General features: G+C 43.7%; 2 protein-coding genes across 3 annotated transcripts in view; both read right to left on the reverse strand.

The window, feature by feature from the left end:
* Positions 1-27,421, reverse strand: part of LOC141117699 (NACHT, LRR and PYD domains-containing protein 3-like) — a 2,363,088-nt gene that overhangs the window by 1,827,099 nt on the left and 508,568 nt on the right. The window lies entirely within an intron of this gene.
* Positions 1-27,421, reverse strand: part of LOC141117702 (ribonuclease inhibitor-like) — a 151,759-nt gene that overhangs the window by 97,527 nt on the left and 26,811 nt on the right. For both annotated transcript variants that reach the window (XM_073610700.1, XM_073610701.1), the window contains exon 4: positions 4,489-4,653. In XM_073610700.1, coding sequence (XP_073466801.1) covers positions 4,489-4,653 — 165 coding nt within the window. The remainder of the gene's footprint in view (positions 1-4,488; positions 4,654-27,421) is intronic.

The raw sequence follows: 27,421 nt of genomic DNA on the forward strand, positions 1-27,421 counted from the left end.
GTAGTGTTTTTTTTTTTTTTATTGACACTTTTTTCCCTAGGTGAATGGGTAGGGGTACCATGTACCCCATACTCATTCACATAGGGTGGGGGGCCGGGATCTAGGGGGCCCCCTTATTAAAGGGGGCTCCCAGATTCCAATAAGCCCTGCGCCTGCAGACCCCGACAACCAATGGCCAGGGTTGTCGGGAAGAGGCCCTTGTCCTCATCAACATGGGGACAAGGTGCTTTGGGGTGGGGGGTCCCGCAGGGTGCCCCCCTCCCCCAAAGTGCCCACCCCCCATGTTGAGGGTATGCGGCCTGGTACGGCTCAGGAGGGGGGGGCTCACTCATCCCCACCCCCTTTCCTGACTGGCTGGGCTGTGTGCTTGGATAAGGGTCTGGTATGGATTTGGGGGGACCCCCACGCTGATTTTTCAACGTAGAGGGTTCCCCTTACAATCCGTACCAGACCTAAGGGCCTGGTATGCCCCTGGGGGGGGAACCTACGGTGTTTTTTTCATTTAAAATTTGGCGCGGCGTTCCCCCTCATGATTCATACCAGACAGCTGTCAGCACTGCCTGTCGCTCATCGCGAAAGGAAGAAAAGTTTTCCTTTCCCGATCAGCGAGCCAGCTCGGTGCTGGCTCCCGCGATGGGGCTCGCAGGTGTCAAATCTCGCCAATAAATGTGGCGAGATTGACACAATATCGCGGTCACCTACTGTACCAGACAAACAGAATGTTTTTGTTGATGGTTCTTGCTCTAGGCTATAGTACACTGCAGAGCACACACAGGCCAACAGAGAGAGATAGCCAGGGGAAATGAGCAGGTCTGGATGACCTTGCTGCTAAACAAGCTGCTATCTCACAGACAGCAGACATCCAAATTGCTATGCTGATACCTGACCTATCCCCATTTGAACAGTCACTTGCAGATCTCCAGGATTATGCATCAATTTATGAGTTAAGGGACTGGAATGGAAAGGGTGTGTAGAGAGATCCAAGGTCTGGACTTCTCTGCAAAGAGGGGAAACCATGTATACCAACAGCAAGTGCATTCACAGTACCACGGAATAGGCCACGCGGGTATATAAGTCACGGATGATCTCACACACATGCCCAAACTAGGCAAAAGACAGGAATATCTTTTGATAATTGTGGACATGTTCTCAAATGGTCCAGCTTTTATAGCCAGGGTCTGCCAGGACTTGTTAAAAACTCTCAAGATAGAATGGAAGTTTCACATTCCCTACCACCCTCCAAATTCAGGAATAGTAGAAAGAATGAATAGAACAATAAAAGACAAGATAAGAAAGGCCACAGGAGGAACCTTTGCCAACTGGAGAAAGGTCCTCATAGAAGTCCTGGCAGAAATAAGGCAGGGTATTCATCTTTTGAAGTTTTGATGGGTAGACCTTTCCCCACCCCATAGGCCAGAGCACCTTTAATGATAGAAAAGGGAGATTTAGACTTAATACAGGAAGAATATGTAAGAAAACTGGTTGAAATATTGGATACAGTCAAAGAAATGTTGCTTGCACCTCTCTTTTTTCTTCACAGGAAGCTACTCACCTCTTCAAGGAGGGAGACACTGTGGTGGTCCAACAGCTGAAAAGAAATAAGAAGCAAGAGTATCCCTTTGGACCTCCTACCACAGCGGTTGCAGTGACCAGAACAGCTATCCTGATGGAAAACTGTCAGTCCTGGATCCATGTCAGCCGAGAAAGAATGAATAGAACAATAAAAGGCAAGATAAGAAAGACCACAGGAGGAACCTTTGCTAACTGGAGAAAGGTCCTCATAGCAGTCCTGGCAGAAATAAAACAGGGTATTCATCTTTTGAAGTTTTGATGGGTAGACCTTTCCCCACCCCATAGGCCATATCCTAATGGAAAACTGCCAGTCCTGGATCCATGTCAGCCGAGTGGAAAAGGTTGCTCAAAGCCCCAAGAGCAGGAAGGAGATCCTAAACACAGGAGGCCATCAAGCAGAAGTCCAAGCAGATGAAGGAGGAGTTCCTGGAAAAGCAGGTCCGGCCAGAGAAGATGACCTCGCTTATTTCACCACAGACTCCTGGCAAAGCATTTTGCCTCCTGTTCCTGATCACGCTGATAGTGTTCCCGCCCACTTGGATCATCACTAACTGTATTTACCACCCTGAAGACTTGGGTGCCATTAAAAGTATTTGTGGGAACACACATACACGGGAGAACATTACAGTGATACAAGTTAGAAACAAGAGAGACATTGAGGATAATTTTGCTGATAAAATGCTTTTGCTAAAATTTAAATATGCCTATGTTCAGAAATCAGGATTTCAGAAATGTTGGATTTGTAGCAAATTGCACCCTAGCACTGTTAGGATACCATTAATGGCCATGCTTTTGAATATCACCCCCCTTTTTAAAGGAAAGACTCCCCTTGATCTCATAAATATCAGTAGAAGAACAAATAATACCATTACCTTTCACATTATTAGTAGAAGCCATAATCCTACTTGGTGTTTTAACTTAGGAAATTCCACTAGAAATGCTCACACTTGTAGTATGTATTACCAGAAACAGACTGATTGCACCATAATGACAAGGATGAGATCATACAAATATGATCAAAGAGGGGATTGTAAGGATATTTTAGCTTGCTGTCCACCATTTTAGCTATACACCCCTGTAAAAATGTGTATCCATTTTAGAATAATATGTATATGTGACGTCTATGGAAAGTTAAGTTTCAATTTCTTGTAAATGGCCTGACTTCTTTTAAATGACGTGCAAGTCCTTTCCTGTTAGCCTTTTCCTGTTGATGGTTTCTATATGAGAAAATAGGGCGTTATATTGTTTTATACACATACTCAGTAAATTTCCACTCTTGCTTGCTAGATGAAACATTCTGTATGTCTGTATCTTTACCATATATTAATAAGAGGGTTGGACATTTGTTGTGATGTCATTTTGGTTATATAAGTGGAAACACGGAAATAAACCGGCAGATCATTCTGAGAATTGCATGCCTTGTATGTGTGTCATAATTTCCATCGGAATGGTCTCCAGATCTTAATGGGTTTGAAGGAACATCCTAGGCAGGATATCATACAAGGGTTCACTTGCTTTTAGAACATACTTACACCCCATCAGAATACAACATCAGAAGTGATTTAATGTGTTGAATAGTTTTGTATGTATTCTTTCGTTTCTTAGCATGCATAGTCTTACTCTTACAATTTATTTTGGGTGAAAACTGTACTGACTAAACAAAAATCAGATGCTGAGTTCACGTACGATAAAAATGTTATAGTCTGCACATCCAGCTTTTGTCGGATGAAAAAATCAGAATCGGCTGTCAAAAGCATCATACTAATGATCATGTTGGATTAGAAGGCCTGGCTTGCAGTCTCCACTCTAAATAATACCAAAGGTGTTCTATCTGGTTGAGGTCAGGAGTCAAGTTCCTCCACCCCAAACTCACTCATCTATGTCTTTATAGACCTTGCTTTGTGCACTGGTCAAAACCATTTGGTGGAGGGGGGATTATGGTGTGGGGGAGGATTATGGTGTGGGGGTGTTTTTCAGGGGTTGGGTTTGGCTCCTTAGTTCCAGTTAAGGGAACTCTTAAGGCGTCAGCATACCAAGACATTTTGGACAATTTCATGCTCCCAACTTTGTGGGAACAGTTTGGGGATGGCCCTTTCCTGCTCCAACAGGACTGCGCACCACTGCACAAAGCAAGGTCCATAAAAACATGGATGAGGAACTTGACTGGCCTGCACAGAGTCCTGGCCTCAACTCGATAGGACACCTTTGAGATGAATTAGAGCGGAGACTGTGAGCCAGGTCTTCTCGTCCAACAGCAGTGCCTGACCTCAAAATTGTGCTTCTGGAAGAATGGTCAAACATTCTAGACACACTCCTAAACCTTGTGGACAGTCTTCCCAGAAGAGATTAGGCTGTTATAGCTGCAAAGGGTGGGCCAACTCCATATTGAACCCTACGGACTAAGACTGGGATGTCATTAAAGTTCATGTGTGTGTAAAGACAGGTGTCCCAATACTTTTGGTAATATAGTGTAACAGTCCAGGATTGGATATTTAGGCTCCATGCACACTGGTTTAATACATTGCTGCTACTACAGGAGTTTTGTATTCTGCCTGTAGAAGCAGCTTCATGTTCTCCTATGTCTCCTTACACATTGGGACGATTACAAACATATTTTGAGCTCAACGTTTAGAGGCAGGAAAAAAAACATTCTGGTTCGTGTTTCTGATTGGAGCTTTCTGGCAGAAAAAAAATGCAAAACTCTCCTAAACTCTTCTAAACTTTATACAATAAACTCTCTATATGAAAGTTTTTTCTGGCAAGGGAACTGACATTTTTTAAGCCCAGTGTGCATGGAGCCTTATGGAGTCTTAAGATGGATTTTGATGACATTCTCATATTTCTATATTATTTATGTGGTTTAGATATAAAACTGTCCCAGAATATTATTGTCTCAGTCAGTCCTGTTATACTCACCGTAATTTCTCTATCCGGCTTGTTGTCAGAGCTTCCATCAGATCTCTGAAATGAGGACCCTCCAGATTGTTCATAGACAGGTCCAGTGTCCTCAGTGTCTGGTTATTTCTTATTCCAGATGCCAGGTGGGGGCAGGAACTGTCTGTCAGGTGATTAGAGGACAATCTGTAGAAGAAGAGAAGACTGTTACCAATAGAAAATGAATTTCTCCCCAAGGAATGAATGTTACTATTCTCTACATGAATGGAACTCATTTCTCTTTATTGGAATCATTTTTAGATCACTTTATAAAACACGATCGATAATCTACACTATTGGATGATCTCTCTTTTTGTGGACCCCAATTACTAAATGTGACATGAGAAGTGGATGAGGTGGTGTGATCCATTCATAATTCCTGTATGGGGATTGGACCATACACACTCACACTGACCTCTAGGCTTTCACCTCCAACCTTCTGCCTTGTCCAAGTCTTGGATTCAGTTGTGGAGATTCAGTTTGGTGGTCACAGAAGTCTCACTCATGTTGTGGAAACTTCATTGACTAAAAGTGACACCATTGTACTTTGGGATTTTCTTAGAACATCATGGTGGAGGATTTGATCTCATGGTGTGGAGAAGATTTTATTTATACATTCTTTATTTGGAACATTTTTGAAAATGTTGTACTAATATTGCTGCACTCATTTAATATATGTTGATTATAAATTCTCTTCATTAGTTATCAGTGAAATAGTCTCCATACCATTGTTATATATACACTTATAGGGAGTTTTGTGATGAGGAGTCCCACTTTTATTGTTAAATTTTTACATTTATATTGTGTGAATGTTATATACTAGTGCTGCAGTTTTCCATATTATACTAGATGTGATAATTCCACCAATAGGGATCAGATATAACAATTACATTCACTACAAAAATACACTTTCATACATGTGAGGAAGGGCAGATCTCCTCCAATCTATTCACAGCTACTTCAATCTATATAACATATAATGTACAAAAATACATAAATATGAAGAGCAACAAATTTATCTTATAAAATTACAAACATCAAGAGAAAGTTCAAAAATGTGAAAAAGTGGATTTCCTACAACCCATTCACCACTACTTCCATCTCCAATCACCATACAGTGACTTGTGTAGTAAGACCCCTTTCACACTGCAGAGCCGATAAAACAGCCCTAAATCGCTGGTCATTTTTGCGGTGCTTTAGTGGTGTTTTAGCTGCACTTTTCGTGCCCTAGTGGGCCGGTGACAATGGGACCTTAAAGTGGAGCTCCACTCATATTTTTTAAACAGTAATTTTTATTTAGTTTTTCTGAATACAAAGAACATTGTATATCATACATCGACAGGCAACATAGACTGTGATCAAGATCATTACAGCCAGGAAAATCATGCATTAACCCTACAATTGTAACACCTATGCATGGCCCATAAGGGCTATCATGTGGGATGATAAATATTATCTCCTATCACTAGTCACCCCCTTGGGAACTCACTGTGACTTGGTGGTGGAGTCATCCCAATAAATCCTTGCACATATCCGTTTTGTTTTTATTTCCCCCTCCCCCCATTCCATCTTTGCATATTGTCCATTAAACCTCTAAACATAACCTAGGAGAAGAAGGAAGTGCTTTTAACTGTACAAGTAAGAAGAGTATTGATACATGGTTAATGCTCCATATTTCAACCGCAGGGCGGTTGGTTCACATGTACTGTCTAGCTTACTTGTTATAATTTTCGTCTAGTCGGGTCAATACCTAGACCAGCTCTTTAATCCATTAATTGGGCCCTCGCGCATGCCCCCCACCTCCTTGAGGCGTCAGGGGCCCGCAATGTCCATTTTTCTAATAGAATAAGATGAAATAGAGATAGGAGAAAAGGAAAGAAAATGCAGTTGCCCAAGAACTGCTAATAAAAGAGAGAGGAAAAGCAGAAAACAAACAAAAAAAAAAAAAAAAAGGGGAGAGGGGGGGAGGGGGGAGGGAGAGGTGAGTAAAGAGGGGAGGTAGATAGTGGTGTATGGGGTGGATGCACTCCTACTAGGTGTATAATGTTTCACCTACCAGGTGTCTTATGAGGTTGTAAGATATCCAATCCAGGGTTCCCATATTTTATTGAACCCAGTTAACTTATCCTTCAAAATTGCCGAAAGGCGTTCATTTACCATTATCCACGAGAGTTTTGCTTTTAATAAGTAAAAGGGAACCGAGCAGGACTTCCAAGATTTCGCTATCGAGATTCTGGCCGCCATAAATATAAATGCTATAAGTCTGCGCATTGATTTTGATGCCCCCTCCACTGGGCGTCCCAACAGTGCGTGCAGAGGCGATTTAAGTAGATTCACTCATATTTTAAAGTAATTTCCCTCCAAAGCCGCTGTGTGTGCTGATAAAGAATTGGCATATTTTTTCCTTAAACTCACTGTTATATACTGTATAGTAGTTGGCACTTCCTGTCCTCAGCCGCGGCCCAGCATTTCCTCCCCTCTCTGCAAAGCCTCCTGGGAGATGTTTGTCATCAATCTCAGGAGGCAATAGGCATCGCTGGGCCGTAGCATTGTGTTATTTCAAAACCGCAAATGACGTGATGCAAGGCGGCCATTTTAAATAAGGGCAACCAGGCTTTTGTTGCCATAGTTACCAAAGCTTCTTATACACAGTGATGGGCGGTGGGGGAGGCGGCTGCAGCATCTCAGCTCTGATTACATACAGAGCCTGGGGGAGGGGACAGACACACCATGTACTGGTTTATAATAGAGGAATATGATGGGGCAGTTTTGACGGGGGCAGTATTGATGGGGCAGTTGTTATATTCTTAATATCTACATTTTAATTGGCTTTATTCAGAGTATGAATTCCCTATAATTGTATGAATGGCAGACTTTGAGTTAATAACATCCAGATGGTGACTTATTAACTGGGACCACAAATATCTAGAAACTGTCAGGATTTTGACAGATATTGTAAATATTATATATATATACAGTATGTTTTTCTAAGGTATTCCTATGTAACTGATATCTTGACATAGAAATTGTGTGTTTTCTGTAGACTGGCAGCCCCTTATCTATTTCCTGTGTAGAAGGAATTCCAGTCTTCATGTGTCTGTATCTAATTAGAGAAGCTGTTCATATTACTTACTCTTTTGCCCCCACCCTTGTAGGGAGTAAAAGGGGAGGTAATATTGGGAGTGATTATGGGAGGGTTTGGTTTTTGAGGGTGAATTCAAAGGATCCAGTTTGTGATGTAAGGGAGAGATGATAGAGGTTAAGCCTCTTTCTACTTCCTGCCTGCAAGCTACACACAGCTCCTTCTTCAGCACACAGAATTTTCTTCAGCACACAAAAGGTTAATCAGCCATCTTAAGTAGACAAAGGAAGACCACATGGCCTGAAGATTATTCAATGAACTTTGTTTTCCTATCTTTGAAACAAATGAACTATACTTGAATCTTTTCATCATATATGAAGCAACACATTTATTCTGTACGATTTTTGTAAGTATTTTCCAAGTTTTTGTGTGTACAATAAAACACAGTTTGATTTAAGCTGACTCAGACATAATTAAGGAAATTTGTCTCACAATCAGTCATCATTATTGAAAGCTTTTTCACAATATTAAGCTTATTATTACAGCAATTTTGATGGGGGCAATATGACGGGGCAGTTTTGATGGGGGCAGTATTGATGGGACAATATTGATGGGGCAGTTTTGATGGGTGTGGTCTTGATTCGGCAGTTTTGATGGTGGCAATAGGATGGGGCAGTTTTGATGTGTGCAGTTTTGATGGGGCAATTCTGATGGGGCAGTTTTGATGAGGGCAGTTTTGATGGGGGACAGCTTTGATGGTGGCAATATGACGGGGCAGTTTTGATGGGGGCAATTTTGATGGGGCAATTCTGATGGGGGCAATTTTATTGGGGCAGTTTTGATGGGGCAGTTTTGATGGTGGCAATATGACGGGGCAGTTTTGATGAGAGCAGTTTTGATGGGGGCAGTATTGATGGGGCAATTTTGATGGGGCAGTTTTAATGGGGGCAGTTTTGATGGGGGCAATATGACAGGGCAGTTTTGATGGTGGCAATATGATGGGGCAGTTTTGATGGGGCAGTTTTGATGGTGGCAATGATGGGGAAATTTTGATGAGGACAATTTTGATAGGGCAATTCTGATGGGGCAATTTTAATGGGGCAGTTTTGATTGGGACAGTTTGATGGGGCAATATGATGGGGCAGTTTTGATGGGGGCAGTTTTGATGGGGCGGTTCTGATGGGGCAGTTTTGATGGAGCAAATCTGATGGGGGCAATTTGGATGGGGCAGTTTTAATGTGGGCAATTTTGATGGGGACAGTTTTGATATGGGCAATATGATGGGGCAGTTTTGGTGGTGGCAGTATGATGGGGCAGGTTTGATGGGGGCAGTTTTGATGGGGCAATTCTGATGGTGGCAGTTTTGATGTGGCAGTTTTGATAGTGGAAGTTTTGATGGGGGCAGTATGACGGGGTAGTTTTGATGGGGGCAATTTTGATGGGGGCAGTTTTTATAGGGGCAATATGATGGGGCAGTTTTGATGGGGCAATTCTGATGGTGGCAATATGATGGGGCCATGTTGATGGGGCAGTTTTGATGGGTGTTGTGATACGCTTTGCTGGGGGCAATGTGATGCGATTTGTGGGGGTGTTGTGATGCGATTTTTAGGGAGTGATGTAATGCCATTTGCGGGGGGGTTGTGAAGTGATTTGCAGGGGGCTATGTGATACAATTTGCAGGGAGCGATGGGATGCCATTTGTAGGGGGTGTTGTGATGTGATTTGTGGGGGGCTATGTGATGCGCTTTGTGGGGGTGTTGTGATGCAATTTGCGGGGGGGGGTGTTGTGATGCAATTTGTGAGGAGCTGTATGATGCGATTTGCTGGGGGCAATGTGATGCGATTTGCTGGGGGTGTTGTGATACGATTTGCGGGGGTGTTGTGATGCAATTTGCGGGGGGCTATGTGATGCGATTTGCGTGGGGTGTTGTGATGCAATTTGCGGGGGTTGTTATGATGCAATTTTCTTGGGGTGATGTGATGTCATAGAAATTTATCTTTACACCGCTTTAAAAAAAGAAAAAAGACCAGTTTTGTGGCGCTTTCAAAGCACTTTGGAAGTGCTGCCCATTCATTTCAATGGGTAGGGGCGTTTTGGGAGCGATATTTATAATGCTCATAACCCGCCCTAAAGATGCTACTTGCAGGACTTTTTCTAACGTCCCACAAGCGCACCGCCCCAGTGTGAAAGAACTCATACAAATAAATGGGAGGCAGTTTTCAGGCGCTATTTCTAGCACTAAAATGTCTGAAAACTGCCTCACTGTGAAAGGGGTCTAACAGAAATACCAGAGATTCATCCAGATGGATCAAATGAATGCTGATCAACTTCCACCTCTTTGCAGCAACTTCAATCAACCTCCCCCACACCGGTGAGCAAACATGTCACTTACCAAAAGGTTTGTCCCCACAAGGCCCAGACACGCTTGTCTATATCCTTCCAGCAGCACCACTCCGCTCAATCCGGCTTCCGATGAGAACAGACTGTGCCTAGGAATGTCAGACCTCCAGGTAGTATCTCCAATATCACGCGAGGTATCCAGACAATGGCCGCAATCACATTACATAGAAAAGAAAAAGCCTCCATAGTGCATAATCCTTAAATATATATAGAATCACAGATTGTACACTTCCATCATATACATGAGTATACACAGAACTCAGAGCACACACCGCTCCGGACTGCAGCCGTGTATGATGGAGTCCAGGCAGTGACATGGAGGCTTTTTCTTTTCTATGTAATGTGATTGCAGCCATTGTCTGGATACCTCGGGTGATATTGTATTTTTGCACATTATATGTTATACAGATTGAAGTAGCTGTGAATTTTTATTATTGATCATTATTGGTGGAGTTATAACATCTACATTAGAAGTGTTGGTATGGGGGCATGGCTTAGCAATGGCTGTGTGAGGACACACTTCACTCAGCCCAAAATGGCCACACTATAACAAAACTCAATTTGAGCAAGGCATGAGCATCCCCCGCAGGTACAGGACACAATCTGCGACCCGGGGCACGGAATCCAGAACTCCCAGACTGGGATACAGCGCTACTTCAGGAACACACAGCTCCCTTCCCCTAGTTCCATTGCTACGGCGCCACGAGTCAGCAACAAGAGGATGAATACAGGCGAACTGACAGACTCTGCAATGCCTTCCACTTTGCACGGCGATCTCCCAGGGACACCGGCTGTATTCCGCTCTGATACGGCGGAGCCAACACAGAACCGGAGCCATCTGGATGAAGACCTCCGCTCCCTGCTGCAAGCCCTCCCCACACGTGCGGACATTGAGGCCTTGATCTTACGCATAGAGGAGGCACACAGCAGAGACCTGACAGAGGTGAGAGCAGACTTGCACACACTAGGTGTTGGCAGATGTGACAAAGGAAATAGGTCACTTCTTCCAAACCAATGACACTGTGGACAGCGAGATGGGAGTGATATGGGAAGCCCACAAGGTGGTATTACGCGGTATACTCACTAAACATGGATCGAGAATCAAAAGACAGAGAACGGCCCAACTTACCTCTCTACTCTCCAAACTGCAACAATTAGAGACTAAACACAAACAGACTCAGACCGGACCATTGGAAAGTGAGTTAGACATCACACGCAAACAGATCACAGACCTTCTCCATTTTAAAGCAAAAGCCGCACTCCAAATTTGCCGCAAAAAGGTCTATGAATCAGGGAATAAATGTGGCAGGTTCTTGGCTCAGACATTGCGTACACAAAGAGCTGCTTCATACATACCGTGAATATCATCCGCTGTGGAGCAGATTTCCACCCTACCCCGACAAATTTCCCAAGCGTTTAAATCATACTATGCATCACTATATAATCTGCCCACGCCGCAACCCCCCTAGAGCGGATAACGGAATACATAACATCCTCCCTTATGCCGGCCTTATCAAATGAAGCACGCAAACAGTTAGAAGACCCCATCACCCTCCTAGAACTACAGGCAGCAATAGGTAACACCAAACCTGGGAAAGCCCCCGGACCGGATGGCCTAACTACACAATATTACAAGACCCTGCTTCCTTCACTAGGTACACACATGGTTAAACTTCTCAACAATCTCAGTAAGGCAGGCAAACTTCATGACTCAACTTTACTAGCCCATATATCAGTTATCCCCAAAAAGGGTAAAGACCCGACTCAGTGTGGGAGCTATCGCCCAATATCTCTTCTCAACACCGATCTAAAAATATTCACGAAAATATTAGCCACCAGACTACAACAAAATCTGACCCAACTGATACACCTGGATCAAGTAGGCTTTGTGCCCACCAGGGAAGCCAGAGACAATACCTCTAAGGTACTAAATCTACTATACTTGGCCAACCTTCAGAAACTTCCAAGTGTCTTTATAGGCACGGGATCTTATGCTCGCTACACTGAGGCATATAGGTTTGGGAGACAACTGGATCAAAGCGGTGCACTCAAATCAAACCGCAAAGGTCAGAGCCAACGGTGTACTTTCAGACTCTTTCCAGATTAGAAATGGGACAAGACAGGGCTGCCCACTCTCACCCTTACTTTTTGCCCTATCCCTAGAACCCTTTTTATGCCATATAAGATTAAACCCAGACATCACCAGCATTGAGATAGATGGTACCCCACATAAGGTTTCGGCATATGCCGATGATCTGATGTTCTCACTCACAAATCCTACCATATCCATACCAAATCTACTACGAGAATTTGCAAATTATGGCGAACTTTCAAATCTAAAAATTAACCTTTCTAAGTCAGAGGCAGTGGGTGTTGAGATACCTCAACCACAACTTAAACACCTCCAATCTAGTTTCAATCTAAAATGGACCAATACAGCACTGAAATATTTAGGCACGTCTTCCTAAGATCACATCAATTGACTCACTTTCTCCATACTATGGAACCTCCGGTCGAAAATGACCAACCACTCACGACACTGAAGGAACTCTGCACTGACAAGTACTCTCACATACTCTCTCATTGGAATACAAACTCCTAATTACACCCCCTGCAGATTGTGCCCCTCCGGGACTTCTCAAGTGGGAAAGGGACCTGGACTGCCAGTTTGACATTACCACAAGAAACCAAATTCTCAGATTTACACATAAATCCTCCATATGCGCTAAAACTCAAGAAACCAATTACAAAATCATATCTTGTTGGTACAGAACCCCGGTAGTCCTACACAAGTTATTTCCGACAACATCTGACCAATGTTGGCGATGTCAATCAGATAAGGGAACCCTACTACACATCTTCTGGACTTGTCCCAAACTAACACATTTCTGGCAAACAATCAGAGAGACGGTTCAAATATTTACTGAATGTACAATACCAGACAATACCAGATGACCCAACATTTTTCCTTCTACATGCGTCAAACATACCAGAACGAACATACAAAAAATCTGTGATCCGATACTTATTGGATGCAGCCAAAGCCTGCATTCCACTAAACTGGAAATCCCCACACCCTCCCTCGATTGAACTATGGTTCACAAAGGTGGAGGAAATCAGAAATATGGAGGATCTCATCCTCACGGCTCAAAATAGACAGGAGACATTCTCCAAAACATGGCAACTGTGGAACATGTTCGTATACTCAGATGAAGGCCAATCACTCAACCACGTACAACCACTGCCTGGCTTGACAAGTTGCCTACTGGAAATTCGAACACAAGCTAGACAGGAACTAGTATCACTCCATACAAGTGGGGATCCCCCTCCCTACTCCCCTCCTACCCCACCCCCCTCTCCATCTTATTCCCTCTTTCTCTTCTTCTCACACCTTTATATCTTTTATCCCTTTCAACTTCCAAAAATAACAAAAAGAGGAGGAATTGGTCCCAAGAGGCTACTTGACATCACAACTATGCCTTGCAGGGTTAACTCTTCCTCCACAAGGTTAGAAACAGAGACAGCAAGATAAGCACTACATAACTGTAATAAAGAGCTTAATATTGTTTAAAAAGCTTTCAATAATAACGATTGATCGTGAGACGAATTTTCTTAATTATGTCTGAGTCAGCTTAAATCAAACTGTGTGTTTTATTGTACACACATAAACTTGGAAAATACCTACAAAAATAGTACATTCATATTCATAATTAGTGTTGCTTCATATATGCAAAAAATGATTGAAGTATAGTTCATTTGTTTCAAAGATCTTAAAAAAGTTCTTAAAGTCATTAGACCATGTGCTCTTCTTTTGTCTTAGCTTTCTTAAAATGGCTGAAAAACCTCATGTATGCCGAAGAGAAATCTGTAAAAGAAGGAGCTGTGTGTAGCTTGAAGGCAGGAAGTAGAAAGAGAAAGAAAGCTTTTTTGCTTCTGCCTATATGAACTTTAGCCTTTCCAAATTTGCGCCCAAACACAAATCCCTCCCATACACTCCCCTTTCTCCTCCTTCCTTAGAGTGGGGGCTAACAGAGAGTAAGTAAATAACCTAGCAACATCTGCTTTCTCTTAAACAAACCTTCTAAAACATAAAACAAGATATGTGAGAGACACTTCAGACTAAACATCAAACCACTTAACAAAAATGCATATATCAAACAGAATATCGGTTACATAGGAATATTTTGAAACCATACATATATTATTTACAATATCCATCCAAATCCTGACAGGTTCTAGACTTGCAGTCTCGGTTAATGAGTCACCATCTGGATGTTATTAACTCAATGTCTGCCATTCATACAATTGTAGGAAATGCATATTCTTTTTATAGAGCCAATTAAAATTTAGATATTAAGAATATAACAATAACGATGCTCTATGAGTTTCAACAGGAAATAAAGAACCCACCTTCCATACACGACACAACTGCTAGGTTAAAATGTTTGTTTGTAGGCGGCATGGCTAACCAACAGTGCGGATGGCAGCACATTGAGAAAGCTCCGCTACATCCAGGGCCAGAAAGGGGAACCACAGCAACTAGAAGCCTTGTTTTTGCATCCCAATTAGCAAACTAGCAGCGGGCAACACTACAGATGACATCCCGCAGGAGAAAGCAGTGAAAATGATGGACTTTTACTCATATCCGAACCGATCTCACAGCCAAGATGGCGCCGGTGGCATGAGAGAGGACATACGCAGCCACAACGTGCAGCACAGGACAAATCCTGGGATTACTAACAGCCGCAGGAACAATAACACAAGTCAGTCCTTCAAAAATTACTCCCCACCACCATCAGCTTCCTCCAGCCCAGCGAAGAGCAGGCAACGAATGTCTGTGGCACAGGCAGAGAATGAGGAGGTAAGCGGTTTTAATTCCTCACTAGACGACACCAGGGAGTTACAAGACTCCATCACAGATTTTCCTACATTTAACCAGCCAGTAATGGATACCACCCTTAAGGATATGCTGGTCTCTCTATGCTCCACTTTACTTTCAGATATTCTGGCGATCACTCAGCAGTTTAAGTCAGAGGTTAAAGTGGTGTCCAATAGAGTGTCCCATATTGAAGCTAAAATGGGGGACTTTGCAAATACCTTCAATGACATGGTTGACGCCCAAAATGATAGAGATGACGAGATTACACAAATTAAAACAAAATTAGCAGATTTGGAAGACAGATCAAGACGAAATAATGTCAAAATCAGAGGAATTCCAGAATTGGTCAAGCCCCCAGACCTGAAAAAATACTTTGTGGAAATCATGAAACTGGCTCTCCCAGAAGCTCCAATGAAGGACCTGGTGATCGATCGAATTCACAGGCTGCCAAAACCAAAAAATATCCCAGAGCATCTATCCAGAGATACTATAGTCCATATCCATTTCTATCATATTAAAGACCAGTTCATGGCCGCAGCCAGACGCCGTGACGCCATGCCACAGGAACTAGCGGATTTGTCTTTCTTTGCAGATCTCTCTGCATTTACAATGCAGCAACGTAGACAACTAGCTACAATCACCAAACCGTTAAATAACCATCATATTCCATACAGATGGTTATACCCGGCAAAGCTGTTGGTGTCAAAAGATGATCAGTCTTTTGTGATCACTACGATCAAAGACGGCATAAAACTTCTGAAAGAATGGAAGATCCTGGAACCTCAGAATCCGAAAGTGGATTTACAAGGCTCGCAGCCAACTACAGGGCCCAACTCTGATGCAGAATCAGGCTGAATAGACACTTATACTTGCCAAATCAGATTTTTCCCCGGATGGCCCAGGAGATTGCCACAAGTTTGGTTTCCTGTCGCATCATGGCAGCATACACTTTGGGTTGTGACTCCGCCCCTCACAACCTGATAGGACCACATAGCTATAAGTTGTAAAGATGGCCCCCGCCCCAATATTCTCTTATTTTTCCTCACCTGAAGGACTGAAGATGTCAGAAGCACTGTGTACCTCTATACGGTTCTATTTTTAATTGCCTTTTAATCTGACTTTCATGTGCATATATGTCTATGCTGATGTATATGTATTTTTATATATATATATATATATATATATATATATATATTTTATACATTATACTTTATATATTTTATACTACTACCTCTTTTTCAGTGTTTCTCTTGCTGGTTTTCTAAATACATGCGTTCAGTATACTGTCACCCTTTGGTTACAGCTCTAGAATCATTTCTCTAATAGCCCCTGTCTCCATCTAGTTTAAATTTGGATAAATATTATGCCTAACATCTGATAATTAGGCTTATCTTCTCCCCGGGTTTTTTTCTTTCCCCCTCCCTCTCCCTCCCAGTGGCATCACCCGAATTAGTTTATCATACGTTTATTATCTCTTTCAAGAATTCTATTTTAACTTATTATCCCCATATAACCCATAGCTTAGACAATTCTGCCCCCCTTTTTGCCTCTATCTTTGCCTTCTACAAAATGAAGACTACTGTTTACTACAGCTAGTCAATCTCGTGCGCCGAAGGGCGCACCGGATATGACGTCACGACCGCATTTCCGCCCTGTGGACCGCAACCCAGAAGCGGAGGAGCGGCGTGCGTTCCACCAGGCTCTACTGTACACAGGAACGTGCTACCGGCCAGCAATAGAAGCCGGTACAGTTACAGTCCTTGCAGAGACATTTTTCCCGAGCTAATGAGCTGTCATCAGACATACACATCATAAGGTATGCCACTCTATCTCCAATCTTTGATTCGTAACCTCTGGTCAGTTTCTCCTGAGGTCTGTAATGTTTAGATAGAAAGGGAGAGGAGCTCCAAGGAACACTCGATATGCCTTGGCTCACTTATGTAACAGTATTGACAGGACTGTTTTAGTCTATTTGTTACTGGATGTTTGCACTCCCGAATATATACATGGCCGCTGATTTAAACATTAAATACTAATCAAAAAAATTTAAAATTTAAAATTAAAAAACTTAAAAACTAAAATTTAAAATTTAAAATAAAATTAAAATACCAGAACTAGAACTATTAAATCAGACCAAAATTATACTAAATGTAAATAGTTCTTTCACCATGGCCCTATAATAATAACAACTTAGCCTAGACCTAACCCACCCCCCCAAAGAACCGCCCACCAATTAAGGGAGGAGCTATAGAAACCAATCTGACCAGCCTTGGTTGGATAGACACATGTATAAAAACCAGCAGGAGACTAACACTACTAAGGCTCTGATGAAGAAGGGTAACCTTCGAAACGCGTTAGCCAGCAGTAGTCCGTACGCCTCCTTCCTGGGACCTGGAAAACTGCTACCACTGGATTTATCGCCGCTGTGGCATTCTACAAATGTGATTTGTTTCTTCAACCTTTGTGAGTAGATTTTATCTTGTTTTTAATCAATAAATCTGTCAAGGATAATGCACTAGGCTGGTGCGCTCTTTTTTTCTTTCTTTTCATTTGTCAGAAGCACCCCCTTACCGAATTCGCCCCAGCCAGGTTCTAGCCTCTCCTGGGTGGAAGTCCTTACCTGTACAGCCTCTAAATGAGCTAGATGGAAGGAACCCCACTCTGGTGATCTCAGGGGTATGTTGCGGCTCCAGTATGAGCCTTAAATAGGCTTAGTTGAGTGCAGCGGTCTCCATTACACTTTTCATTCCTTCTGTGTGTGCGGTGCGTGCTCTCAGGGCGGCCTGGTCGATTTGCCAGGTTCCAAGATGGTGCCGAGCGGGGTGCGCCACTACTGAGCAAGTGCGGGCGGGTCGTGACCTCGGCGGCCATGGTGGTTCTTTTAAAAGCCTCAATCTGTCATTATATGATGCCTCTGGTTCCTGAAGACACCCTGACTGCTTTATCAGCTCTGTTTTTCCTTCTGGCGTTCCCCCTTGGGGTAAGTGGTTTCTCCTTTCTTCTGGTACCTGTGTTTGGCTGACTGCATGTTTATACCTGCCTATATCTCTGCCAGGTCTATCACAGTTTCCTTTCCATGGAGACCGCTGCCCCAGCAGATCACCATCAGCCCAATAGGTAAGGGGGGGATTTCCATGGCAAGTAGTGAAGATTGAAAAAGAGAGCAGGATCGTACTAATGCTGCCTAATTGGTCAGCCCTACCAGGTCATCAAGGTCATCAAAATCAAGACGAAGAGAGACCTCTCACAGGAGAAGCCGCTCCAGCCATAGGTGAAGCCGCTCATGCGGCAGAAGTCGCTCAGCCCACAGAGGAAGCCATAGGAGGAGTTGTTCCTACTCCAGGCATAGGCGTTCCTATCACAGGAGATCCCCTGCACGTAGACGTCAGTCTCCTGCACATCCCTCCCGGCCGGCAGGGAATGCTTGCTGGGTATGCGGGGCCACAGCCGTACCAGACAGATTAGCCTGCCGCAAATGCATGGACGAAGCCACCAGAGAGAAAGAACTGGTCACTGTAGAGCCTACCGGAGTCCCTGCTACACATATCTCAACTCCAGATGTGGAGGTTACAGCCCTAAGCACCTCCCCATCCCATCCCAGTACATCTAGGGAACAAGAATTCCCGTCAGATGAGGAAGAACTGGAGGCGGCAGCAGGCTTTGATTTTTCGCTCATAGGCCCCTTTGTGAAATCGGTCAAGGAAGCGATTAACTGGGAAGAACCTGAAGAGGTACAACAGAAACAAGGGAAGTATTTTCCAAATCTCAAGAAAGTACCTGAAGCCTTTCCATTCATAGAGGAACTGGATGAGCTTATTAAAGATGAATGGCAGAATCCAGAGAAGAAAGTTAGTCTCTCTAACAGGCTTAACAAGTTGTATCCTCTAAAAGAACCCAGGGTATCTCCCCTGGTTTCCCCTCCAGTGGTGGATGCCTCTTTGATGCGCCTAGCCAGGCATGTGACGCTTCCCATTGAGGACGCAGTGACGTTCAGGGATGTCTTGGACAGAAAGGTGGATACGGACCTTAAAAGGGCTTACGTTTTCGCAGAGGGTGCCTGCAGACCAGCAGTGGCACTGGCCGCCGTCGGGAAAGCTATTTCCGGGTGGTCTGCAAACACCGCGAAACTCGTGGCTGAAGGCGCAGATCAAGACCAGATCATTAAAGCCCTACAGGAACTCAGTCTCGCAGGAGACTTCATGGCGGAAGCCTCGGTGGATACCATTAGGTCCACTTTGAGATCTATGTTAGCCACGGTAATGGCCAGGAGGGTGTTGTGGCTTAAACCCTGGTCAGCCAACCCGGCCTCAAAGTCCAACTGGTGCAGGATTCCATATGATGGAATTAACCTCTTTGGCGCAAAGCTGGATACAGCAATATCCAAAGTGACAGGTGGGAAGTCTGGTCTTATCCCTTCAGACAGAAGACCAAAACAGCAAAGAGCGCCTCCCTTCAAGCGCAATCTCCCGGAAAGATACAGGGATGCAAAATCCTATAGACCTGGGAAGGAGAACAGGAGAACTTGGAAGAACCCTCAGACATCCTTCCTCAAGTTCCAAAAAACCAAGACCCCAGCCTCCAATGAACAGAAACCATTTTGAAGGTACGCCCGCCCAACTAGCGGTAGTGGGTGCCAGGCTCACAAGTTTCAAGTTGGTTTGGGCGGAATTGGTAAAAGATCCATGGACAGTATCCACCATCCGGGTCGGGCACAAGTGGTTGTTCAAGAACCGCCCTCCAAGGGGTCACTTCTGCGCAACCAAACTTCCTCCTTCCAGAGAGAAAAGGCTGTCCTTGGTCCAGTATATCCAGGACCTGTTAAGGAAACAAGCAATAGTGGAGGTTGCACCATCTCAAAGAGGTCAAGGTTTCTATTCCCCACTCTTCCTGGTAAGAAAAAAGTCAGGGGACTTTCGTCCCGTCCTGGACCTAAAGAAACTCAACCGGTCAATTCGGGTAGAAACATTCAGGATGGAGAGCCTTCAATCAATTCTCCAGGCGATAAATCGGGGAGACTGGATGCTCTCAATCGATCTTCGAGACGCATACTTACATATCCTGATTCATGCAGAGTTCCAGAGATTCCTCCGATTTACGATAAACAGCTGGCACTTCCAATTCCGAAGTCTTCCGTTTGGAATTTCCACCGCGCCCAGGACGTTCACGAAAGTCCTATTGCCCGTGATAGCCCACTTGAGAGAGAGGGGATTAAGAGTCCACCATTACCTTGACGACATCATGCTTCTCTCGGACAACAAGGAATCTCTCATCCAGCATCGGGGAATCCTGGTCTCCAGCTTATAGTCTCTAGGGTGGCTGATAAACTGGGAGAAAAGCAGTATCCATCCCACTCAGAGAATGGTCTTTTTAGGAGCCGAGCTGGACACGAGAGAGAACACGGTGGAGCTTCCAGAGGAGAAGATTCCTCCCCTGATTCAGAAGGTGAAGAAGGCTATCTCGGCCAAGAGGCTACCAGCCAGAACATGCCTCAGTATCCTGGGCTCTTTGGCATCCACCATTCCGATGGTTCAGTGGGCGCAATGGAACTCAAGGCCTTTCCAGATTTCCTTCCTGCGCCAGTGGAATGGGATTTCAATGTCCCAGTCGATTCACATCCCTCAGGAGGTGAAGCAATCATTGCTGTGGTGGACTTGGCCTCGCAACTTAAGAAGGTGCAAGAACATTATCACCCCTCACCAGGAGACGGTGACCTCAGATGTCAGTCTGCAGGGGTGGGGAGCTCACCATCAGCACTTTGCGGCTCAAGGCCGCTGGCCATTCAGGGCACAGGACACAGTGTCAAATGTGTTAGAAATGAGAGCAGCTTCCAGGCGCTCCTGTCCTTCAGCTACCTCTTGAGAGGAAGACATGTTCTTCTGAGAATGGACAACAAGGTTGCGGTTGCCTATGTCAACAGGCAGGGGGGCACCAGAAGCAGGTCCATAATGCAGGAGGTCCATCCTGTCCCAGAGTGGGCACAAGTGAACCTGTTAAGCCTAAGGGCAATCTATGTTCCGGGAGTCCAGAATGTGCTGGCCGACTTGCTGAGCAGGAATTTCACCTCCAACCACGAGTGGTCTCTGAACCCACAGGCCTACGCCCTCATATCCCGGAGATTGGGGTTTACCAGAGATAGACCTGGCGGCAACCCCAGAGAATGCGAAATGCCGGAGATTCCTATCAAGAATACCATTCCCTTCGGCGGAGGGGACGGATTGTCTCCTGCACCCCTGGAACTTCCAGCTGGGATACATCTTTCCTCCAACTCCTCTCATAGCGAGGTTTCTCTTGAGACTCAAGGAGTCATCGGCACTGGTGGTGGCAGTGATTCCCTTCTGGCCGAGGAGGCCATGGTTTACCACTCTGATGCAGCTGAATACGGCAGATCCCCTGCCCCTTCCGTTGTCATCAGACCTACTCTCCCAAGGTCATCTTCTTCACCCGAACCCAGAGAAGCTACATTTGATGGCTTGGAGACTGAAAGGGCTAGGTACCTAGAGCAAGGCTGTTCCCAGAGGGTAGCGGATACCCTTCTCCAGGCCAGGAGGCCTACCACGAATAATACTTACAGGCGAGTCTGGGAGAAGTTTACCGCCTTCGCTCAACAGCAAGGTTGGAAACCATCCTCACCATCGGTGTCACAGGTCCTGGAGTTTCTTCAGTTAGGCCTATAGAAGGGCCTTAGGTCAAGTACCTTAAAGGTCCAAGTCTCGGCCCTGTCCACCTTGACAGGAGTCAGATGGGCACAAGATCCCCTTGTGGTTCAGTTCCAAAGGGCCTGTCTAAAGCTGAGGCCGCCTAGGAAACCTTCCTTCCCAGTCTGGGACCTCTCAGTCATACTGGAAGCTTTATCTAAGGAGCCGTTTTTTCCTAATGAGAACATATCCTTATGGGATCTGATGCTGAAAGTCTCATTCCTGATAGCCATAACATCGGCTAAGAGGGTGTCAGAGATGCAAGCCTTAATGGCCAGTGATCCATATCTGATTGTATTGCCAGACAGGTTAGTCTTGAAACCTTCGGACCGGTTCATCCCCAAGGTATCCTCGTCCTTTCACTTCAACCAGGAGATTAACCTTCCGGCCCTCAGTACGGGACAAGGCGACCCTCACCCTCTGGACGTCAAGGGTAATGTCCTGCAGTATCTTTCAGCTACCAGATCCATCAGGAAGACCGAAAGTCTCCTAATCATTCTGCATGGATTCAAGAGAGGTCAAGCGGCATCCTCACGCACAATTGTGTCATGGCTGGTGAAGACCATCAAAAAGGCCTACTCACTAAGCAATCATCAAGTACCTGAGGGCTTAAGGGCACACTCCACTAGGGCAGTGGCAACCTCCTGGGCAGCATATTGTCGAGTCTCGGCAGAGACAATTTGCAGAGCGGCCACCTGGTCTTCCAGGAGCACCTTTATGTCCCATTACAAGGTGGATTCCGCCTGCTTATCCACGGTGGATTTCGGAAGATCCGTTATCCAGGCCAATTCTTCTGTTCTTTGTTAATAAACTTAGTTTGAATTCCCACCCAGTCTTTGCGAGTTACTCCCCAAAGTGTATGCTGCCATGATGCGACAGGAAAATGGAAAATTGTATACTCACCTTTCCGTAATTTTCCTTTCCTGTCGTATCTTCATGGCAGCATACAATCTCCCACCCGTCTGAGGTGATATATACGGAGAATACTGGGGCAGGGGCCATCTTTACAACTTATAGCTATGTGGTCCTATCAGGTTGTGAGGGACGGAGTCACAACCCAAAGTGTATGCTGCCATGAAGATACGACAGGAAAGGAAAATTACAGAAAGGTGAGTATACAATTTTCCGTTTTACCTTTACTATCCCCTCTTCAGCATAGCGGTTGTTTTCTGAAAGAATCGCCAACTTTTTACACCTTTGACTTTTTTTTATTTTATTTTTCTTTTCTTTCTCTTTTTTGTTTTACTCCTATATTTTCTCCGCACAGGATACATACATTCAAAGTATAAGAGGAGACTACAGGGGCCTTCAGACCATTGCACCGTGACCTCACATCGTTTGTTATAGCCATACTTGACCAGAAATATCTGCCTCAAGGTGATCGACGCATATTCGGTTCACGACCTCCACTTCAACCACGTAAGTGACTTATAACTCTTATAAGTATACAAAATGTCATTCAACATCACCTCCTTTAATGTGAAAGGACTAAACACCCCATACAAAAGGCAAATGGCCTGGAAGGAAGCGCTTAGACTAAAAAGTGAGGTGATATGCTTTCAAGAAACACACTTCATCTCTAACAAACCACCAGCATTTCACCACCCAAAGTACCCTCACGTGTTACTAGCAAATGGCCCGAAAAAGAAAGGTGGCGTGGCTATAGCCATCAAAGACTCCATCCCATTTAATCAGCTGGAAACGCACCTTGACCCATCTGGAAGGTTCATTATTCTAATATGTGAACTTTACAAGATTAAATACACGTTGGTCAACGTCTATTTGCCAAATGCACACCAAATTAGATTTCTGAAAAAAATCTGGAAAAAGTGGAATCCTTAAAACAGGGACATGTCATATTAACTGGGACTTCAACGCTATCCCAAACAAAGAATTGGATCTATATAAAACCCTTTGCGCTCCAAACAAAGAAGAGCAACTCTATCCCAATTTCTGGCTTCATCTAACCTTTTTGATGTTTGGGGATGTCAGCACTCTACTGAGAGAGATTTTACTTTTTTTCCAATGTGCATCACACATATTCTCGTATTAATTTGTTTTTGGTAGATAAATTTATGTTACAAAAAATTGAAAAGTCAAATATTCATGTTATAACTTGGTCTGACCATGCGCCCATTTCCATCAGTGTGGGGGATCAAGGCATAGAAACCAGAGCAAATAAATGGAGGTACAATATATTTACCCTATCCCATCAAGAAAACCTGAAAAGTATTAGGAGTGCTCTAAAAGAGTACTTTGAACTTAACGCCGATTCTGTGGAAGATCCCTTCACACTATGGAATGCGCACAAGGTATACATTAGAGGGTTACTAATACAAGTGAATAGTAGGTTAAAGAGGCAGCAGAGAAAGCGGCTCAACGACTTGTTAACCACTATCCAAAACTTAGAAACCAGCAACAAACAAAACACAACTCAAAAAACTAGAGATTCATTATTTCCTGCAAGACAAGAATTACGCACCCTTCTGATTTCCCGGCAGCAGAACCGCCTATGTGCTCTAAAAGCCAACTCTTACCGATGCGGAAACAAGGCGGGGAAACTACTGGCTAATCAGTTAAAAGACAAAATTACTCGACAAAAAATTCAACACATGCACAACCCTAGGTCAGAAAAAATAGTCTCTAACCCTAAAGAAATCGCTGACTCGTTCAGTGATTACTACGAATCACTATACAATCTTAAAGATGACCCTGCAACGCATCAACCCTCAGAGGACATCATATCTGACTTCCTAGCTTCAATTCGCCTTCCAAAACTTTCCCAAACAGATCTAACATGGCTCAATTTGCCATTCACAATCCCCGAAATTGATAAATTGATTAGAAGCATGCCACACAATAAATCACCGGGTCCAGACGGCTACTCCTCTGAATATTACCAGATGTTCCATACTGAATTGTCACCGTACTTAAAACAAGTCTTTGATGCCGCGATATCCACAGCCTCCCTGCCTCAGGAAATGCTAACAGCAACAATTATTACCTTGCCTAAGCCAGGCAAGGATCCCTCCTTACCACAAAATTTCAGACCCATTTCATTGTTGAACATGGACGTCAAAATATATGCCAAATTAATCGCCAACAGAATATCTATTCTTCTGCCGAAGCTTATAAATCAAGACCAGGTGGGCTTTGTGAGTGGCCGTCAAGCCAACGACGCCACCAGAAGAATGATAAACATCATTCACTCTGCTGAAACATTGGAAATGCCTTCTCTGCTTCTAACATTGGATGCAGAGAAGGCATTTAATAGAGTGCATTGGGGATACCTGGTCAGAGTATTAGAGAAATTCAATATAATGGGCCCCATTCAAAAAGCCATTAGGGCATTGTATTCCTCTCCCTCCGCTTACGTTTACACAGAAGGAATGTTTTCTAAAAACTTCCAGATCACAAACGGTACTAGGCAGGGGTGTCCCATGTCACCTTTGATATTCGCCCTGATTATGGAGCCCCTAGCGGAAAAAATTAGAACCCACCCTGAAATTCAAGGAATCTCATCCAGGCACTGACAGCATAGAATTTCACTCTTTGCTGATGATGTAATATTGACATTGTCCAACCCATATAAATCTCTCAGAGCAGCTCAGGATACCCTCGCTAAATTTGGTGAGATATCTTATTATAAGGTCAACACCTCTAAATCCAACATTCTAGGCATAGCAATAGATAATCCCACAAAAACAGCTATCCAACAAGACAGTCCATACCCCTGGGCAACTGAATCTATCTCATACTTGGGAGTCCAGTTAACCTCAACTATCACAAAATTATACGAAGCAAACTACTTCCCCTTAATATCCAAAATGCAACAGGAACTATCAAAAATCCATAAACACTATCTTACGTGGGGAGGCCGCCTAGCGGCATACAAAATGCTAATCTTGCCTAAACTGATTTACTTCTTTAGAGCTCTCCCAATAACTATTCCATCATCTTTCTTCACAGCCATGCAGAAACAACTATTATATTTAGTATGGGCTGGTAAGAGAGCGAGATTTCCAGTTTCACTGCAAAGATTGCACAAATCAGTAGGAGGTCTGGGTACCCCAAGTTTGAAAGACTATTATATGGCGGCTATATTGGACCAGCTAAAAGGATGGTTTGAACAGCCAACAACTAAACCTTGGTGCCAATTGGAACAGTCTTGGTTGTTCCCTCACACACCAAGATCTCTCTTAATTGCACAGAACCTATCAAAGTCCAAAATAGTAATTGACCACCCAACTATACAGGCGTCTTTAGATGCCTGGGCATACTTAAAAGAAACATCACAAGCCAATTTAAACTCCTCCAAGGTCTCTATCCCCTTAAGCTCTCTACATTGGTTAATTCCGAACTTCTCCCTAGGACACTGACCACAGGGAGATACTCTCCAACTAAAAGATATCCCAAAGGATGATAAACTATTGAAATTCTCAGACATACAAAACAAGTTTAGGATACCGGCCTCTGAATTTTTAACATACTCTCAAATTGCATCCATCTTTGGACAACTTAACACGAATAACCATCCAATTCCTACAAATATATGGAACTATTTAACATCAACCAATCCCAAAGCAAAAGGTATTTCTCTACTTTACGACACACTTAACGCTAAATCAGTCTTCCTTAAACACAATTCACAACATAAATGGGAAAAAGAGATGGGTAAAGTTTTCACAGAAAACCAATGGTTGGACGCGATCAAATGCAACCACCAATTCTCAAGATGCACAAATTATGACGAACTAGCACAAAAAATTCTGGCTAGATGGTATTATACCCCATACATAGTGGCAAAGTTTTCCGATACTGACTCCAGCCTTTGTTGGAGGGGTTGTGGTCAAGTCGGGACACTGGCCCATATGGTTTGGGCGTGTCCAAATCTTCGGGGATTCTGGTCAGCAGTTTTCAAATTGATTGCAAGAATCACTGGGGTCATCGCACGACCAACTATTGAAAAAGCTATTTTGAGCGTAAATATGTCAGAATACCCTATTCAAGTGAAATCAATAGCAATGCATATTTTATTCATAGCTAGATACCTGATAGTAAGTATCTGGAAATCTAATGTAATCCCAAGCATAAGGGAGCTAATCTTAAAAGTTAATACCATTGCTGAATATGAAAAGATAGTAGCAGTCAGAGATGGTAGCATGTCTGGATACCTTTCTAACTGGTCACTGTGGTCCTCTGCGGTCTCTTCTCCTCAATAGTCTTCACATGGGATATAGAAGAGTATCCCAATCTTTACCAATATATCTGTTTTTTCTTCTCCTCCTCCTTTAGTATTGCTCCTCCCTTTTTGTATAAGTGTTTTAGAGCTACACTGTTCGAAAGATGTTACGGTCTGAGGTTCACAAAAGTTGAGTACCCTAATCCTTTCTAAACAATATTGGTTACATTTAAGGTGCGCTGTTAAACTGAAATATATTCTGTATTTTTGAGATCTTCAACTCTCTGCAGCATAAAAGTAATAGAGAGGTCATACAGGTTAAGGTGTTACTAATAGGCCAAGTTTGCGCTGTGTTGGGCGGGTTGCGCCCATACTTCCCTGACACAGTTTGCTCCCATAGGGGGTGTCGGGGGCAGGGGGCCTGCTCGATGTCAATACAGCACTACTACTATAACTCTTACTATATGTATACTATCACCTGAAATTACCCAACAGGTACTATTGTTGAGATTTAGAAAACAACTGACGGTGCCCTTGCTTTTTGTGTATTGTAAACATTGAGTTTTCATTCTGTTACACTATGTGTTTTGTATTCCTTTTTGTTCTTTATTTTTTGTTTTTTCCCTCTATGTCTTTATAAAAAATCAATAAAAAAATATTGAAATTAAAATATTTG

Source organism: Aquarana catesbeiana, linkage group LG13 (genome assembly GCF_042186555.1).
Source record: "Aquarana catesbeiana isolate 2022-GZ linkage group LG13, ASM4218655v1, whole genome shotgun sequence".
Classification (NCBI taxonomy): domain Eukaryota; kingdom Metazoa; phylum Chordata; class Amphibia; order Anura; family Ranidae; genus Aquarana; species Aquarana catesbeiana.